At 40.7% G+C, this 19,309-nt stretch overlaps 2 protein-coding genes across 3 annotated transcripts in view; one reads left to right on the plus strand and one right to left on the minus strand.

Moving 5' to 3' along the window:
• Positions 1-19,309, minus strand: part of NEK5 (NIMA related kinase 5) — a 256,530-nt gene that overhangs the window by 145,029 nt on the left and 92,192 nt on the right.
• On the plus strand, positions 5,655-8,387 carry LOC143681264 (aryl hydrocarbon receptor nuclear translocator-like). 2 transcript variants are annotated; one of them, XM_077158148.1, is made up of 2 exons: positions 5,660-5,965; positions 6,011-8,387. In XM_077158148.1, the coding sequence occupies exons 1-2, from the start codon at positions 5,739-5,741 to the stop codon at positions 8,004-8,006; spliced, it is 2,223 nt and encodes a 740-aa protein (XP_077014263.1). In that variant the 5' UTR covers positions 5,660-5,738; the 3' UTR covers positions 8,007-8,387. The 2 variants fall into 2 exon arrangements, with proteins under 2 accessions (XP_077014264.1, XP_077014263.1); XM_077158149.1 differs by having other exon boundaries at positions 5,655-8,386.

Consider the following 19,309-nt stretch of genomic DNA (forward strand, 5'->3'; position numbering starts at 1 on the left):
CAGCTGACTACACTTGTTTTCCCTCATGGTAGTAAATGTGTCATAATTCAATAATATGGATTTGATCCTAACAATTTTGAAATATTAAGGTCTTGCCAGGGTTCTGATGATTCAAACCTGTACTACTGACTATTAAACATGACCAGACTAAGCTTTCTAGTACAAATACCCTGAAATAAAAAGTAATTACTAAATATACAAAGAGGTAACATGACTTTACATGACTTTATATGTTGCATCCTGTGTCACCCCCCTCCATATTAATATTTGATAAAGATTTTAATTAAATGAAAATTCTAAAGCAGGATCAAAGCTCCTCTTGGGGGAATGGCAAGGCTTCAGGAAAAGTTGTCCTATATAAAGAGTACCAAAGCACTACCACATGATAGAACACACACTATTGAAAATGTTTGAAAAATAAAGTGTGCGAGTTTTTAGGATGGCACAAAACAAAGGTTAATGCTTCTTGGGGCACATTTCTTAGAGGGCTTGCCTAGTGTATATGTAATTGACTTTTGTTTGTGTTATATGTTGTTTGGTGACAACAGTGAAAATCTGTACATTTTAGTTTTAGAACTGGATTATTTCAGTTGATGTTTGTAAGGTTTTATCTGCATGAGTGGGTGTTTGACTTGTTTTAACCTATTAGGATTTTTTTTCTTTTCAATATTTTAAGTAAAATTCTACTAAAAGAAAAGAGGTGTGTGTTAATGCTGATCGGGATGGTTTTTTAGTTTAGCTTCTTTTAGTCAAGCTTTCTGAACATTGATATATTGGTGAAAAGTAAATCCTGAACATGGAGTTCTTCAATTCTAGAATCTCTGTTAAAAGCCTCTGACTTGAATCTAAACCAAAGTACTCTCATTACTTCATTTCTAAAATTTCAGGAAAAAAGATACCACTTTTCATAAGGGGAGGAACATTTTTGTCTACCTTATAATAATAACATGATTCAGTTCTCATTTTTAAAACTGGATTTTAAAATTATTGTTTTATTTTATTTTATGTATAGCATACATTAAAATAAAATACATTTTATTTTATTTTTTATGTATAGCATAAATAACAAGGAGGGGCCATTTTTTATAGGAGTTTTATAATTCTTAATCTAAACTTAAGATTCTATATTTCTTCCTTTTGGAAAAATCTACATGCTACATGCCACCAAATGCACAGATTACACAGTGAGTTGGGTCTGCTCTCCCATAGCCTTTGAGATGTATTACAAAAGTACTGCACCTTCTGTATTTATTTATGTATTTTTCTGTAAATAAAAAATATATTTTATACAAATAAATAAATTTATATTTTAATAAATATAAATTTATACTTCTGTATTTTTTAAAGAATAATTTCTTTATACTTATGTATTTATTTATTTATTAATAGACCCTAACCACAGTCTTCTTTTTCCCCTGCCACCTTTCTTTGACTATAGGATGTACTCTATGAAGTCATGTACTTTGTATTAATATATTAGAAATCTACAAATCTGTTTTGTACTTTTATACTGTTGGATACTTATAATCAAAACTTTTATTAGGGTACTTAATAAATTTAGTCTTATTAGAAAATTAAAATTAAAATAATATGTCTTTAAGTTCAAATTCATAAATATTGATTTAGCAAACTAAAAAAATGGATATCAAGCATTAGCAGAACTATAAGACTCAAACCATGATAAAGAATAAATTATACACTGTTTTTTCTAGAAACAAATCAAAATGAAAAAAGGAAAGAGGATTAAAGAAGCAAATTTCATCATCCTAAAATACAGGTACTGTGTTAGTCATTCTACTAACTGAGCAACACACAGACATTTGAACCAAACAGAAGAATGTGCCTGGAAATTATCAACAACTCTCTTCAGTTATTGGGTGGTAAAACGATAAAGGGAACAGTAAATTCTGGGAGGAAAAAAATACATAGCTTATTACTAGTTACTATTAATTATCAAAAACTTAGTAGCTTAATAATAATATTACCTCACAGGTTATGTGAGTCAGGGGTTTGGAAGGAACTTAGCCGAGTGGTTCTGACTTAAGAGTCTCTCATGAGGTTGCACTCAAGATGGTGGCTGGAGATGCAATCATTTAAAGGTTTGACTGGGGTTGGAGGATTTGTTTCCAAGATGGCAAACTCACAAGGCTGTGGGAAGAAGGCCTCAGTTCCTTGCTGACTGCTGGCAAGAATCTTCAGTTTCTTGGAAAATAGACCTCTCCAAAGGACAGCTGGAACGTCCTTACCACTTAGAAGCTGGCTCCCCCCAGAGCAAGTATCCAAGATGAGAGTAGTAAGGCAAGCCAAAATGCCTTTTATGACCTAGCCTTGGATATCACACTCTATCATTTCTGCCTTATTCTACACGTTTGAAGCAAGTCACTCAGTCCAACTTACATTCAAGAGGAATGGGGTTTGAAAAAAGTGTTGAATAATTTAAGGGCATATTTTAAACCACCATAAGAACCTCATATATTAAGAGTTAGAGATGTCAGGAGTTTATGGGAAAGATAAAGAATGCCCATTTTAGAGCTACATTTCCAACTTTAAATCAATTTTTTGAGCAGTACACAATAATGAGTGCTTGGGAGAAGACATGCACAGGCTTACCAGTGTCATTTTCTTTCAGCCAAGTGTTTTAATATCAGCAGGAGCTTGTCATAATAAGGGGTGAAGGAGGAAACGTAATCTGAAGATGTCCAGTTCAGTAAATGGAAGAACAGAAGAAGAGAGGCAGGGAACAATTAATTAATAGGTAATTACATAGCAATGCATCAACAATAGTCATGGAAGATAGCAATACAGAAGAACACATTAGAAATTTACCACAGACAAATTTCATAGGCTCTTCCTGGCTTTTCCCCAGGGGGATTTCATTCCAAAATGGCCAAGTAACTGCAGAGTCTATGGGGATGGAGGTATGGGTGGGAAGATAAATGCATAATTCAAATAGTTCTCGCCCATTCTTTCACTTTGCTACTACATTTGCTCAATGAACCTCAGTTTCATCAGGAATATTTCAACAAGTACATGGAGAAAATGAACCATGATAACCAAGCCTAAATGCCCAGAGATCCAATTACACCACAACCTTCAACTAATAGCTCAGTGGCTCAAATGAAGCCTTGATTATCCAGCCCTTCAATCAATTTATGCAGGAGAATCCACATGGTACTTAGGGAGATAGGGAGAGGATGCAATAATCTACTGACATTAGTTTAAAGCAAATACAAACATGCAGGTAAACACAAATCTGGACAGTAGTGCCTCCATTTAAAAAAGTAAAGAGTAAGTAGGTGGGGAGAGCGGTGGAACAGAGAATCAATTCAAAACTTCAATTAATCAATCAATCAATCAATCAATAGGGAAACATATAAAGTATGCCTTTTCACATGCAAAAAAAAATCAGATGGACAGTCAAAATTGCAAGCAATCAACTGTAAGCCTACAAAGTGTGACTTAGGAGGTATTTGTGAATTCAAAGCCTCAATAACTTTTTTTTTGTGGGTGACTTCCCATTGAATTTGGCCAATAAGAGGCACTAGCAGATCTCTGCTTCCTCACTGTTTTTGTGATGTTCTAGATTGACTATGTACATTTACAGCAGTGGTTTCTGCAGAAGTGGCCCCTTTCCACTGTCCCAGCTCTCAGGAAGCTCTTTTTATCTCCAACCTTTGCGTGACTTCCTGAGTGCTTTAACACATCTTATGGAGGTTCCTTGAATTTGGTACACATATCTGGAAACTTCAAAGTCTCCTTAAAAACCCAGTTGAGTGTGCCGTTTCCTGCTAGGGACCTGACTGATACGTGTGCTTTTTTTTCTAACTCACATATTTTAAATAATTACATTTCTCTAAATTGCTTTTTCTTTTCCCTACGTAACTTTTGCCTTTTATTTTATTTACATTGTTTTTGCTTGACACAAAGATATTTCCATTTATTACTTTGAAATTTTTGCATTGTCAGTGTTTATACCGAATAAATTTAGCCTAAATTATTGCATCATTGACATTAAAAATAATTTTACTTAGTCTTGCAGTTATTCATTATTCCTTTTATTCTTTTAGAACTTTTTTGTGGCACTGCAAGTAATGTGGCAACTAGGAAGTATGAAAAACATAATTGATATAATATGAACATAGTTTTCAAATCTATAGCAATTTATAAACTTAAAGCTCTTAAAGAAAAGAGCTCCATTATTCAAATTATTTGTAATGGAAAAGGTCTCCCCTTTCTTTGCTTTATAGTCAATAAATTGACCACGTGCATTTTTTTATTTTTCAAAACTAAAAACTTTCCAAGGAATAATTAATATGTATAGAGGGACAAAAAACTGCAGGCCATTGAATTAAGAAACATATAGCTTGTTTTTTTAAAAAACAAAACAAAACTTTTTTTGCCAGTAGGAATTGTAACATCATATAAATTCTGTGTTCTACTTGGGAGAAATGATTCTATGCTAGCTGAAGAATAATTATCTACTTGTATATATCTATTTTTCTTAATGTTCTTATTTTCCAATTGTAAATGGCTCTTTAGAAAATGCATTTCAGTATACCCTATCTTTAAGTTGGTAACACTAGGTCTTTTTAAATAAGTGTCAATTAGCAATAAACTTCGTATTTTTGGAGCAAACACAATCTGACTCATACAGTGTTTATATTTTGTTTATTTCAATAAACATGATTATAGTTAGAAATTGGACAATTTAATATTATAAATTAAAAGGCTTTTTTTTCTCCAAGAAAGAAGGAAAATGAAACCATTTTTTTGTTTTTTTTTTTTTTACTTTTGGTACCTGACTACTTACTAAAAAATTTAATGTGGGGCGGGCCGCGGTGGCTCAGCGGGCAAAGTGCTTGCCTGCTATGCCGGAGGACCTCGGTTCGATTCCCGGCCCCAGCCCATGTAACAAAAACGGAGAAACAGAATACAATAAAACAAGAAAATGTTTAAAAATGTTTCCCTTTCTTCCTTCCTTCCTTCCTTCTATCCTTCCTTCCTTCTCTCTGTCTTTCCTTTAAAAAAAAAAAAAAAAAAAAAAAAAAAAAAAAAAAATTTAATGTGGTAAAATAATTGAAGGATAGGGGCATAGGATTTTAAAAGGATCGAGTTAGGCTATTCACAGACTATCAAACCCAGAAGTTTTGGTAGGAAATTGCTTAAATAAGCAAATATATATTCTGCTACAGGTAGCTACTACTCCCCTGTTCTCTTTCTCTTCTGTATGAACTTTAGAACACCATCTTTCTCAAACCAGGGTAGAACAAAGTTTCTCAGATTACAGATTCCACAGCCTCATTCCCACAGATTTTGATTCCAGAAGGCTAGGAATTCCTCCCAGGAATCTATTTTTAATCTGTTCCTACAGAATCCTAAAGCTCAACTAGATTGGCAATCACTGATATGACTAGTCAGTAATATTTTAGACCATGGCCAGGGTCCAAATCCTAATTTTTTGTGTCATTGGAAAAATTACATAACCTTTGTGGTTCAGATAATTTACTCATATATCAGGGAAAAATCCCTTTACCATTGTGGCTAATGGAAAGCAAAAATAAAATCAGGTGATGGCCGGGGTTTGCCGGGGCCGCCATCTTGCATTCCGCGGTAGCGGCGGCAGCGGTGAGGCGCCGGGCCTGGGGAGTGGCTCGCTCCTCCTCCTCCCCTCAGGCTCGGTGGTGGCGGCTCCTCCCCCTGGAGGTGGGGGTGGCACGGTGGCGGTGTCATCTACGGCCATGGCGGCGGCTGCTGCTAACCCTGAAATGGCATCAGAAGTACCATCCCTAGGTCCAGCCATTGCCTCTGGAAACCCTGGATCTGGGATTCAAGGTTCAGGAGCCATTGTCCAGAGGGCTATTAAGCGGCGACCAGGGCTAGATTTTGATGATGATGGAGAAGGGAACAATAAATTTTTAAGGTGTGATGATGATCAGATGTCTAATGATAAGGAGCGGTTTGCCAGGTCGGATGATGAGCAGAGCTCTGCGGATAAAGAGAGACTCGCCAGGGAAAATCATAGTGAAATTGAACGGCGGCAACGAAACAAGATGACGGCCTACATCACAGAGCTTTCAGACATGGTACCCACCTGTAGTGCCCTAGCTCGGAAACCAGACAAGCTACCCATCTTACGCATGGCAGTTTCTCACATGAAGTCCTTGCGGGGAACTGGCAACACATCCACTGATGGCACCTACAAGCCGTCTTTCCTCACTGATCAGGAATTGAAACACTTGATCTTGGAGGCAGCAGATGGCTTTTTGTTTATTGTCTCATGTGAGACAGGCCGGGTTGTGTATGTCTCTGATTCCGTGACCCCTGTTTTGAACCAGCCACAGTCTGAATGGTTTGGCAGCACACTCTATGATCAGGTGCACCCAGATGATGTGGACAAACTTCGTGAGCAGCTTTCCACTTCTGAAAATGCCCTGACAGAGCGTATCCTGGATCTGAAGACTGGAACAGTGAAAAAGGAAGGCCAACAGTCTTCTATGAGGATGTGTATGGGCTCAAGGAGATCATTTATTTGTCGTATGAGGTGTGGCAATAGCTCTGTGGACCCAGTCTCCATGAATAGACTGAGCTTTGTGAGGAACAGATGCAGAAATGGACTTGGCTCTGTGAAGGATGGAGAACCTCACTTTGTAGTGGTCCACTGCACAGGCTACATCAAGGCCTGGCCCCCAGCAGGAGTCTCCCTCCCAGATGATGACCCAGAGGCTGGCCAGGGGAGCAAGTTTTGCCTAGTGGCCATTGGCAGACTTCAGGTAACCAGTTCCCCCAACTGTGCAGACATGAATAACATTTGTCAACCAACAGAGTTCATCTCTCGACACAACATTGAGGGAATCTTCACTTTTGTGGATCACCGCTGTGTGGCTACTGTTGGCTACCAGCCCCAGGAGCTCTTAGGAAAGAATATTGTGGAATTCTGCCACCCGGAAGATCAGCAGCTTCTAAGGGATAGCTTCCAACAGGTGGTGAAGTTAAAAGGCCAGGTGCTGTCTGTCATGTTTCGCTTCAGGTCTAAGAACCGAGAATGGCTCTGGATGAGAACCAGCTCCTTTACTTTCCAGAACCCTTACTCAGATGAAATTGAGTACATCATCTGTACCAACACCAGTGTAAAGCAGCAGCAGCAGCAGCAGCAAACAGAATTGGATGTGGTACCAGGAAGAGATGGGCTGACCAGTTACAGTCATTCCCAGGTTTCTGTTCAGCCTGTGACAACCACAGGGCCAGAACACAGCAAGCCCCTTGAGAAATCAGATGGTCTGTTTCCCCAGGATAGAGATCCAAGATTTTCAGAAATCTACTCCAACATCAATGCAGATCAGAGTAAAGGCATCTCCTCCAGCACTGTCACTGCCACCCAACAGCTATTCTCCCAGGGCAACACATTCCCTCCTACCCCTCGGTCGGCAGAGAATTTCAGGAATAGTGGCTTGGCCCCTCCTGTAACCATTGTCCAGCCATCAGCTTCTGCAGGGCAAATCTTGGCCCAGATTTCCCGCCACTCTAACTCCACCCAGGGAGCAGCCCCAACCTGGACTGCTAGCACCCGTCCAGGCTTCTCTGCCCAGCAGGTGGCTTCCCAGGCTACAGCCAAGACTCGTTCTCCCCAGTTTGGTGTGGGCACCTTTCAGACTCCATCTTCCTTCAGTCCCATGTCCCTCCCTGGTGCTCCCACTGCATCACCTGTTGCTGCTGCCTACCCTAGTCTCACCAACTGTGAACCCAACTTTGTTCCTGAAACTGGACAGACTGTGGGGCAGTTCCAAACACGAACAGCAGAGGATGTGAGTGTCTGGCCACAGTGGCAGGGCCAACAGCCTCATCATCGTTCAAATTCTAGTGAGCAACATGTTCAGCAGCCATCAGGACCACAACCTGGCCAGCCTGAGGTGTTTCAGGAGATGCTGTCCATGCTGGGAGAACAGAACAACAGCTACAACAATGAAGAATTTCCTGACTTAACTATGTTTCCCCCCTTTTCAGAATAGAACTGTTGGGGTGAGGATAAGAGAGTGGGGGAGAAAAATCACCATTTGTTTTTAAAAAGCAATTTTTTTCTGTGAGCAGAATAAAAGTTCCTCTTCCTTCCTTTCCCTCACCCCTAACATGTACCTCCTTTCCCTTCTGGCCTTTCCCCCTCTCCTGCCTCTGAGATAACATTTATAGAAGCAAAAGAATGAATCCCTAAAACTTTTGGGACTCTTTGAAAAATTGAGGCTGGGTGAGATGTTCAGAATACCTTTCCTTATGTCTCCTAACAGGAATTTTGTGCAGAGATGATTTGTGCTAGTCATGGGGCAGGTTAGTGGAACCTGACATCCACTATTTGCTTTGGATACTATGGCTTGCTTTTGGAAAGAAATTCTGAATAGGGTGGGTGGAGGAGAGTAAAAACGTCTTCATATTTGAAACACAGTAGAGAGCATAGGCTCTTTCTGCTGCCTGTGAGCAGTTTCTCTGTAAAGAAATATGAGTGAATGAGTGAGAGAGAGAGAGAGAGAGAGTTCTTCTTTCTCCCTATTAGGGAGTTATGCAGAATTTGTCCTAGATTTTATCTTTGTCTTTATGTGTGTTTTTCAAAGGGTCCTAAGGAGTTAAATCTTCCAGGTTATTTTCCACTTAGTATTGCAGCCAAAGAGTATTTAAGTAAATGACTTTGCTGCACTTAATTTTGATGCCCAGCCAATATGCAACTGTGAGCAAATGTCTTCTGAAATCTTCTATTGATATAGTTCGTCTCTCATCGAACATATTTAATGTTAAGGCTGGGTCATTCCTGCTTTTGGTGCTGTCACCTTATATGGAAATTTTACAGAAATAGGCTGTCAAGATAAACTCTAAAACCTAAGACTTGGCCATAAGGATAATGCTGCATTTTTCTGTCAGAATCACATATGTTGTGTGTTCTGTAGAGGTTATTTCTGCATGGAAACTCAACTTCTTGGATTAGCAGTCCCAAGGAAAATCCTCACTGCTGGGTGTAAACCAAATGGCACACCCTCTTGCAAAGTAGCCTCTTTCAGCCCATCCTCAAAGTGTCCAGATTGGCAAGAAACCAAGATTTAGGTCTTTTCTGGGCATATAGTTCCTTCCCTCTTAACTCCCCCTCCAGTCTTGAGATTGGGAGTTGCTTTAGAGTACAGGTATAATTCCATGTGACAGATAAGTCCTACCCCAAAAGGGTCACTTAGTAATTAACTATAGCCATATACATTCACATTCAGATGCAGGTCACTACTCTTACCTTTTACCTTTCTCAGGTAACGTCATGTGTATCCTTTGTTCTTTTTAATTGGCTTTGGCCAGGATTTAAGTGCAAGACTGAAATAAGAAGATGTATTAAATGTAGCCATAGGGGACTAAGAAACAGATGGCCTTGGAGAGGCTGAGGGTTTCCCTCCCTGTTGTTTCCAATATGGCAAGGTAGTGGAGTGGAAAAAGGAGACAGTTTATTTTTTTATTCTATGTGCACACATACAATATACATATATATTTATATTACAGTTTAAGAAACCAAAAAGTTGAGTTTCCAATGGAATCCTTGTTTTTTTAATAATCGGCTATTTTTAATGTGATTAGGACTTTAATATTGTACAGTTATTATAAGGCTTTTGGGGAAAGGGAGGTTAGGGAGAAGATGCTCTGGGGGTTTTATTTCTGCTTTTCCTTCAGGGTTTTATTTTTGATTGTTTTGTTTTCTTGTTGGCCATTTCTGTACCGCTGGCACCTGTGCTGAGCCTTACAGTGGTAAAATAATGACATGTAGCAAAGATTTTAAAACAAAATATTCTTTCCTTTTGTAAAAAAAAAAAAAAAAAAAAAAATCAAGTGATGGCCAATTCAGTGTTCGGCACATAGCCGCATACCCATATGGCATCCTTCCTCCTGCTTAAGTATTTCTATGGCTGTCTAGTACTTTTTGGTCTGATTTCTGATGGATAAAAAGAGACTGTTCATTGATTGCATATTTATTTTTACTTCTTGACTGCAGCATTTTTAATACCAACGTTTCCTTTGTTGGTCACTTACTGGCCTATTGTTGATTTTGTAGAATCAAACTCTACAAAACCATTTATAGATAGTTGCCTGAGGCATCTGACTATGGTCTACTATTACTTCATAGACTATTAGAATTACAAAGAATATTAGAACTGATATAATTTAATATCTTATTTGACAGCCTGGAAACTAAAGTTCAGACTGTTGAAGCAACTTTCTAAGGTACACAACTCATGACAGACCAGAAACCAAATCTCCTATTCTCAATAATTGTATTCTTGAGCTACTTAAGTTTCAAAAGAGTCACAGAAAACAAAATGACAAGTTATAATTTAGCTCTCACTGTATTCATCATGTATGCACACTGAGACTTCTTTTACATTATATATGCCAATTTTAAATTTCTATGCTTAATAAAAGAATTAAACAAAATTTTATCTTGCTGATAATGCAACTTTTCCTGCAATATGTTAAGATAATTTTCAATATTGTTACCTGCCCATAAGTATTTGTTAAGGATGACAAACCAAATGGCAGGATATAGTAACAAGGCTAATATATCTGCATGTATGTATGCATTTATTTACATACATACACAAGCACATACATGCATACATATAGGTACACATATATATATACATTTTCATATTTATATATTTATATATATACATATGATAAAATTTTGTGGAGGGACAAGTTTTCATTTTTATTGAAATTTTCCTCTTTCTCATTAGAGTCCATTTCAACTTAGTGCATCTATTAGAAGATTATATATAGCCAAAACTTGCTTCTAGACTTACTGGTGTGAATTAATTTTAATTTTTTACTTAATGTGAACTGATTTTAATATTAGCTTCTACAATATATAATTAGGAAATTAATCTGATACTACTATGAGAAAAACCTATCAGTATAAAATTTTACAGGTTCAAATATTTGACTATGAAGCCTGTTCTCCAGAGCATTTTGAGAAACAAATTCGAGAAATGCAAGATCTACTGTAGTATTCTCCAACCTTTTTCTTTCTTAACACACCACCTACTGGTAATAAGATTGAAGATTCAGCTTTAGCATAAGCAAATTGCATAAACTGTATGCAATTTTCATTTTCTGCATATACTATTATTGCTGATTAAGTTCACAAGTTAAAATATATGTTTACACAAGTTATATTTTAACAACAGGAATTGTGAATCCATTCTACCAACAGTATACTCAATAACTGTGAAGCATGCTGTGGATTTCTAGTCAGAATTGTTTAGATTATTATTGTTTTTACGTGGTTTTGTGGTTGACAAGGTGCTCATGCTAGGATTAGATGTGTCGACTTTTTTTTAATCTGTTATTTATGTTTATGTTAAAAGCATTTCTTCAATTCACTGTTTCTTTTCAAAATGTTTCTAAACTATTTGCCCATTTTGTAACTACTGAAGCTAAATAATTATAACTCGTAAATTCATTTCAGCACAAAGAAATTATCTATATGTTGCAATAAGAGGCAAAAATATAGCCAAGTTCTTGTATTGCATTATTTTCATTCTTTCCTAAAGATTACTTGTTTATCCCACATGATATGTGATCATTTGCTGATTGAGAATGCCAGTGCCAACTAGCACAGTAAATAATTAGTAAGTGCGCAACAATTGGCCTCCGGCTCAAGTCTTTTTAGGACCCTCGGCGGGGAACCCTGCCGAGCATCGGCTCATCTTAGTCCACTTATCCGGGCCCGGAACCCCCTCACCCCCACCCGGTGAAACGTCCAAACACCCTGACACCGCGAGGCAAGAGGCCCAAGAGCCGTAGCGCCCTCTTTAGCCCCTGCGACATCACCGCGGCAATTGGCGCCCGAACAGGGACCTCGACGACGTTCCACCGAAGACTAGGACCTCCTAGACTAAGGTAAGACCCCCCTCCAGACTGTGTCCGCCTAAATAAACGCCCGTCCTAGTTTTGCCTTTGGCGGCGACTAGTCCCCTCTAAATTCTTCACTATGGGTGCCTCCATCACCAGGGCCCAAGTTCCACAGGTGCGTGCCCTAGCCACCCTGTTAGACACTCATAAGTGTAACTCGAAAGACACCCGCCTTCCGGCCATCATGGCGGCATACCTAATGACGAAGGGGCGAACGGTTCTCTTCCGCCTTCTTCTTCAGGCCCAAAGCTGGAAGGGGATAACAACCTATACCCCGCCCTCCCTAAGAGAGCGGATGCGGGGACTTCTAATCCCTCCCTCGTTCCCTCCGCCCCTCCTCCTGCCACTCTTCCTCCTCCCCTTAGCAACACCAACCCCTTTTCGCGCTCTGGGACAGAGATGCCGGAAGCACCACTGCCATCTTATGCACCCCCGCCGCCATCTTATGCAGGGGCGTGCCCTTGGCAGCCGCCATCTTGTGTAACCCAGCCGCCACTTTGTACGTCCGGGCCGTCTTGTCCTAATCCCGCGGACGGCACTCCCACTCCCTCTTCGGGTCCACTGTGGCCGCAGGCTCGGCCGCTACCGCCCTCGCAGGCAACACTCTTCCCCATTAATCTCACCCCTACGTCGCAACGTCCGTTCCCTTGGGTTCCTCACAGCGAGGAAGACATAAAACGGCTACGTAAGGCAGTGAAGGAGGATGGCCTTACAGGTCCCTATGCTACTCATCTCCTTGAGGGGCTGGCTCAAGAACTTAATACCCCTCACGATTAGACCTCACTAGCCCGAGCTATTCTCACCCCTGGTCGGGTTGTAGACTGGAAAGCTCATTTCAATTCAGAAGCAGAAAAAGCCGCACGGGAGATGGCTATGCAACAAGGTCCTCCGGAACTAGGCCTCCCTCTCGAAAGCTTTCTTGGAACGGGGCCCTATTTTGACCCATCTGTCTATTTGCAAGCCCCATACGCCTTTTTCCTCAAACTGAGAGACGTAGGCTTAAAAGCTTTCCGCAGTTGCTCTGCGGCCAAACCTGAGCGGCTCTCCGCCCTAAATCAGAAGCCAGGCAAGGACTTTGCCTCTTTTGTCTCAAGGGTGCAAGAGGCTTGCCAGAAAAGAATTGCCGATGAGCAGGGACAAAACTCTCTCGCCAAAGACCTCATCTTTAAGGGTGCCCGGCCCATTTTCAAACAGGCATTAATGGGCATAAAAGAAAAAACCATCTCTGACTGGGTACTCGCTTGTTCTAACGTCAACCCCTCCACTGAAAGTTTGGCTACTGCCTTATCATCTGCCCTTTCTAAGTCCCTTACAACAGTTCTCCGCTTCTCTCAAGAGTGCTTTCGCTGCGGGGAATCGGGACACTTTACTCGGGAATGCCCCCAGCAACCAGCCCAGCGACCGGAACCGCAACCCCATAATCCTCAACAGCCCCGCTCCTAGCGCAGGGACGTGGTTTTACTTGTGTCTTTCCAGAAAGTAAACCTCAGCCGCTGTGGATCCCTTCCCGTTGTGTCCGGCCTGCCACAGCCTCCACTGAAAAGGAAAAATCTAAAACTCCGTCGCAGTGAGTTAACAAATGTCTGTGCACCCTTACTAGCTCTTTAAAAAATTTTTTTTGCTTGCCATAGTATTTCTGTGTATCGTAGCGTGTTTCAACTTACTTATCTTCCTTTCTTAATATGCTGAAGGCCATCCTTGCCGCTTCTGCCCCTCGCCTTCCCCCTTGGCTCCTACCTATAACCCTCCTTTCACTTGCAGTTTTTTCCACAGTTTTCACAACGGAACCGGGGGCCGGCCCCCAGCCAACTGAACTGTGGGCCGTGGTGCAGAACCCCCCCCCGGGGTCCTTTTCATCACTCCAGAGAGTCCTTTTTTCCCACAGCTCTTCCATACTAACTGTTCGCTTAATCTCCCCTGCGACCCACATCACCTCAACGCCACTAGCCCTCTAAATGTCTCTTTCACGCCCCCTCTCTCAGCCTTACTATTTGTCGCCAGCCTTACTTCTAACCCGGATCAATTCCCGTGCGTCTCAGCCTCCGTCTGTCCCCCAAAATTCCCGAACTGTATCCCCCTCCTGTGTACCAATTACCCGTCAGCGACTACGAACCTCCCCAGCCTCTTTCTTCGCGGGGCATGGTGGCCCATTCCCCCCAAACCCACCTCTAACCTCGAAAACTTCCATCATCATCCCCCCTCCCAGTCTGGCTGTTCCTCCCCCCACCCTTCTAAAACTCGGCGGCCTAAGAATATACCCCTGCGCCTCCACTGGGTCAAGTGCAGGAGACCTAAACCCCTTGCGGTCACTTCCTACTATGGCCTTTACTCCCCCTCCTTAACTGACGCTTCCGACGATAGCACCCCCCAATACCGTAAAACTCATCTTCAGGTTGCGACTACTCTTGATGTCTCCACTGATCGCCTCTTTGGTGCTCCCATTTTCTCCTTACACAAACTCTGCGGCAAGTACGCCTGCCTCGATCTCCGCCCACTCCTCTGCCTAGGGGGCTGTAGCCTCTGTAACGGCACAAGTAATGTCTCACTGTCAAGCAGGGCAGAACCCAAAACCTCTTCCTGCATAGATATAACCACCTACATCTTCGTCAAACCCCCATTCTTCTTCTTACAGTGTGCACGAGTTGACCCCGTCAGCATTTGCGTGCTGAGTAACTACTGGAACCCTAATCTCCCCTTTACTTTCATTGTCCTTCAACCTAGGTTACTTTGGATCCCCGTTAACGCCACCACCTGGATGGCCCCTCAACTCCCTCTCACCCCATATCATCTAGGTACCCGCTCCCTCACTCGAATGCGACGAGACTTCGGTATTTCCGCAGCCATAGCAGCCGCCATCGTTGCAGCAGTCGCCGCCAGCACCGTAGCAGCCATTGCCCTGACCCAGACTTCCACCACCGCAGAGGTCCTTCTCAATGTTACCCAACAAACTGCTAAAATATCCCACACCCAGGAAAGCATCAACCACCTCATGCATACTGCCATCTACAATCTACAGCAGCAAATAGACTTAATTGCGCTTGATGTTAAAGCACTTTTTGAATTAGCCTCTTCCACTTGCGATAGTCGTTACCCCTTCACCAAAATCTGTGTTACCCCTGTGCCTGTCAACCACTCTGTCCCCCGCCTCTCCCTGCATGACTGGATCTTTACTTCTTTCAACAATTCTTACTGGAACTATACTCACACCCTTCAGACTCAAATCTTAGAGCTTGAACAAACTATAGTCCCTTCCATCACCTCCTCCCTCTTTTCTGACCTGTTAAGTAAATTTACCTCCTTCTTCAAACCCTCCAATCTCATCTTCTATGGCCTTTTACTCCTCACTGTCGTAGGCATAAACAACAAACTAACCTCCTAGCCTTAGCAGCTCTTGAACTCCAAAACCCCTTCGCCGACGCGGACAACCGTCGGCAGGCGCAGGTTTGGCTGGCCAGTGTGGCTCACCCCCAGGACTGACCACCCTGGGGTCTTGGTGCTGCTCCCGGGACTGGTCCTCTTGTGGAGCCTGCATCATGCTGTTGTAGCTCTAGCCATGCTTACCATGTGCCTCCGCCACTTCTGTGTCCTCTCTATTCCCCCACGGGGGCTGCACGTTACCAGAGTACGTGCATCTGGGGCCGCCGCAAGGCTACCAGATGGGTACCGCTGGGTGCGACACAAAGTAGTCGCAGGAGAGGGCCACTCTAGCAGGCCTCCTCGGGCTCTTCTGGGGCACATGAGATTTGCATAAGGGTTGGCTCAGCACATACCCTTCCCCTGAAATTCTGAGCCTCACGTGCAAGGGGAATCTCATCCCTACCCCTCCCAGCAAAGGTTCATGCCCGCCACTTGTCACACAAGTGTGTTCTTTAAAAGAAAAAGGAGAGGAATTGTGGCATATTATTTGGGATTGGAGTCTAGCAGCCCTTAAAAATTTTATTTTCACTTCTTTCTTACTTACTTGCTGTCCTCTCCCCCTCTTGTCATAAACCGCCCATTTCCGTAGCCCACCACAAAACCGCAACCCTTCCTGTTATGTTCAGCACTTCTCTTTTCCTAACTTCTGCCCTAAGCCTAGCAACTGCTTCTTAGCTTGTGTGATTGGCTACCCTTCCCTGACGTACATGCCCCGACTCCACCCCTCCTCCAAACTGTATATAACCCGAGCTCACCAAGCGTCGGGGTCCTTTTTAGCCCTTGAGCCCCTGAGCACATGAGTCTTTGCTATGTAACAATAAAGTAGCAGTGCGCAACAATTGGCCTCCGGCTCAAGTCTTTCTAGGACCCTCGGCGGGGAACCCTGCCGAGCATCGGCTCACCTTAGTCCACTTATCCGGGCCCGGAACCCCCTCACCCCCACCCGGTGAAACGTCCAAACACCCTGACGCCGCGAGGCAGGAGGCCCAAGAGCCGTAGCGCCCTCTTTAGCCCCTGCGACATCACCGCGGCAAGTAAGGCTTAATTTATTTCTTTTTTGGAAAAAATATAAACAGAAAAATCTCAAAGATGGGGTTTCCATAATCCATTTTGCAAAATAATGTTTTGTGTATGTATCTATGTATGTATTCTCTAATATTTTTGGAGCATAGTCTACTATTCTATAAACTAAGAATTCACCAAAAATAAGTGGTGAATTCTATTTAAAATTTTTAAACAACTTTAAAAAATGTATAGCTTTTCTTTGTTCATCTATGGGTGTGACAAATTGTTAAATGGATATCACAATATTTAAGCAGTCTTGTAGTCTAAAAATAATCCAAATTTGTTAAATATTTTAAATGCAGTGATAGACGCAACTTGTTAGATTTCTATTTATGATTCATATATATATCTTTGGGTATAAAAATCTGTAAAGAGTCATTATTCTTGCTTGTCATACCCTAGTTTTCCTATGGAAATTACCCCTCTCACCACTGATGATTAGGTGGGAGAAATACTAAACTTCAATGATTTGTCCAAATTTATATATATATTGTCCAAATATATAAATATATATTTAAAACTTGCCTGCAGATTAGAAACACCTGAGAAGAATTTTATAGTTACAGTTGCCTAAAGCCCATTAAATGCAGCCAGGGCGTTAGTAATTTTTTTTTAATTACCAAAAAAATGCACACAAATATACAATTTTCATATAAGGGTATGAATAGAAAAGTTCACAACACAATAACAATATTACCACTGTATATTTCAATAGAGTTTTATAGTTGTATTTCACTTGTTATAAAACTTAATTGATGCATCTTCCATTAAAGACTAATATATTGTATATGATTTGCTATATAAAACTAATTTCAAGATAAGCACTGTCGGTCTTTCTAATTCACAGTAATCTTTAATAAACTTACATAATATTAAAGAAAAAATAGTTTTATAAATGCTGAAAAAGAACCATATTCATATCATAACAAAACGCTAAATTCACATTTTATTCTTCAATGAAATTTCTAATTTTTTTGCTAGCAATGTGATGTATGATTCAGGAATTTATTTATATAAATCTTGCTAGAGACCTAGTACTAACCACTAAGAAGCATTCTGATACTTTAAGTAGTTCAACAACATATGCTGATGTGCACGTTTTGCCCTCCATAGAATATAATTTTTATCTCAATTTTGTAAATTACTTAAGACAGGACTAGCGCATGCTCCATTACAGAAAATAACAATTCAATACTATATCATAAGTGACTGAGTTCTGGAAATCAACTAGGAAAGATTACCTTAGGTACCACTGTAAGGTTGTTTCATGTATTAAAATCAACTTCTGATATATTAAAGCATTTTATTGCTCTGCTCAGCCTCCCAAACTTTAATATGAACAGGAATCTCTTTGGAAGTTCGTTAAAATAAAGATTCGGACTCAGCAGTTTTGAATGAGTTCTGTGTATCAGCATTTCTAATGAGCTCCCAGGTCATGTCTGGTCTACACATCACACTTTGAGGAGCAAGGAGTTAGTGGTAATATCCTTAACAGGACAAAATCTGAAATAAAAGAGCAATGATAGAGCAAATATGAACAAAGGAGAGATACTCCCAAATTCTGGAGTACAACACATTTGCCTCTCATTTCCTAGATAGTCAATGCTTGCAAGATTTATTTTTCTCACTAATAATTGGAAGAAAAATATTTCAATTTATTTTGTAATATAATATTTCAAAACTGCCAAAATTGATGAATACTGACTAAATGTGTTGGTTTACTAGTCAATTTTTTAAATTATAAACCTCTTAAAATCTTAACAAAAATATATTAAAATATAGTGAAATCATACGGATCTGTGATGTGCTTTCTTCTTTACTAAAGTTTTAGGAAAATAAGTTATTCTTATTTTCCCAGCATTAGTCATCTATGAGCATATTTCTCAAAATTTATCTGAGGCTTACCTGCTGCATTTGACACATCTATGGTCCTTTCTGAACATGCACTTACCTGGCTTTCAATCAATAGCTACTCAATCAAATCTCTAGGAAAGGGTCCAGAAAATTGCGTTTTTAATAAATGCCCCAATTTCTGGAAACATAAAAAAGGCTTCTAATGAAAAGTCTGCCTAAGTTCCCACAAAGAAAAAAAAAAGTGCAACTACCTTTCTATTTACAGATTTTAGTAATGGCTCTGTAATAAGATATTCATGTCGGGGCTGAAGCAAACCAAACCTTCTGTTCTCCTCAGAAACAAATGAGAACTATAGTACAATCTTCCTGTGCAGTACTGTTTTCATAATCCAGAAAGTCATGGAAACAGAAATCTGTGTTTAAGGCTTATGTATTTGTAACTTATCACCCACTAAGGCAAACATCCATCACAAGCGCAGCTGATTCTTAAACAAAAGACACTTGAGCTAGGATACCATTAAAAAAGTTTTATTCCAGCTTCTTAGAGAGAGCAATCTAGGACCTCTCAAGCTGGTGGTGTTTTTTCACATATTTTTCCCTGTTCAGAATATTTGCACCAACTCATCACTCATGAAGGCCTAGGTCAGTCTCCACTCCTTTAAACCTCACCTAAATACCTCTATAACAGCAGAGCTTCCTTCAGATAAATATATATATATTTTGTATGCTGTATGGCAGGGTCATATTTCATTCGTTTTCCATGTGAGTATCCTGTTATTGCAGCACCATCTGTTGAATGGTTTGTTTGTTTTTGTTGATTTTTGTTTGTTTGTTTTGGGAAGTGCACAGGCTAGGAACTGAACCTGGGTCTCCCACATGGCAGGTGAGAATTCTACCACTGAACTACCCTTGCACCCAGGAGGTATTTTTTATTTTTATCAAAACAGAGAACATATTGATGTATTCTCTTTGCAAATATTTTCATGTGTCAGTGAAACAATATGCCTTTTGAGAACAGAGAAAAGGGAAGCATGCTGAACTATGA

Source organism: Tamandua tetradactyla, chromosome 4, assembly GCF_023851605.1.
Source record: "Tamandua tetradactyla isolate mTamTet1 chromosome 4, mTamTet1.pri, whole genome shotgun sequence".
In the NCBI taxonomy this organism is placed as follows: domain Eukaryota; kingdom Metazoa; phylum Chordata; class Mammalia; order Pilosa; family Myrmecophagidae; genus Tamandua; species Tamandua tetradactyla.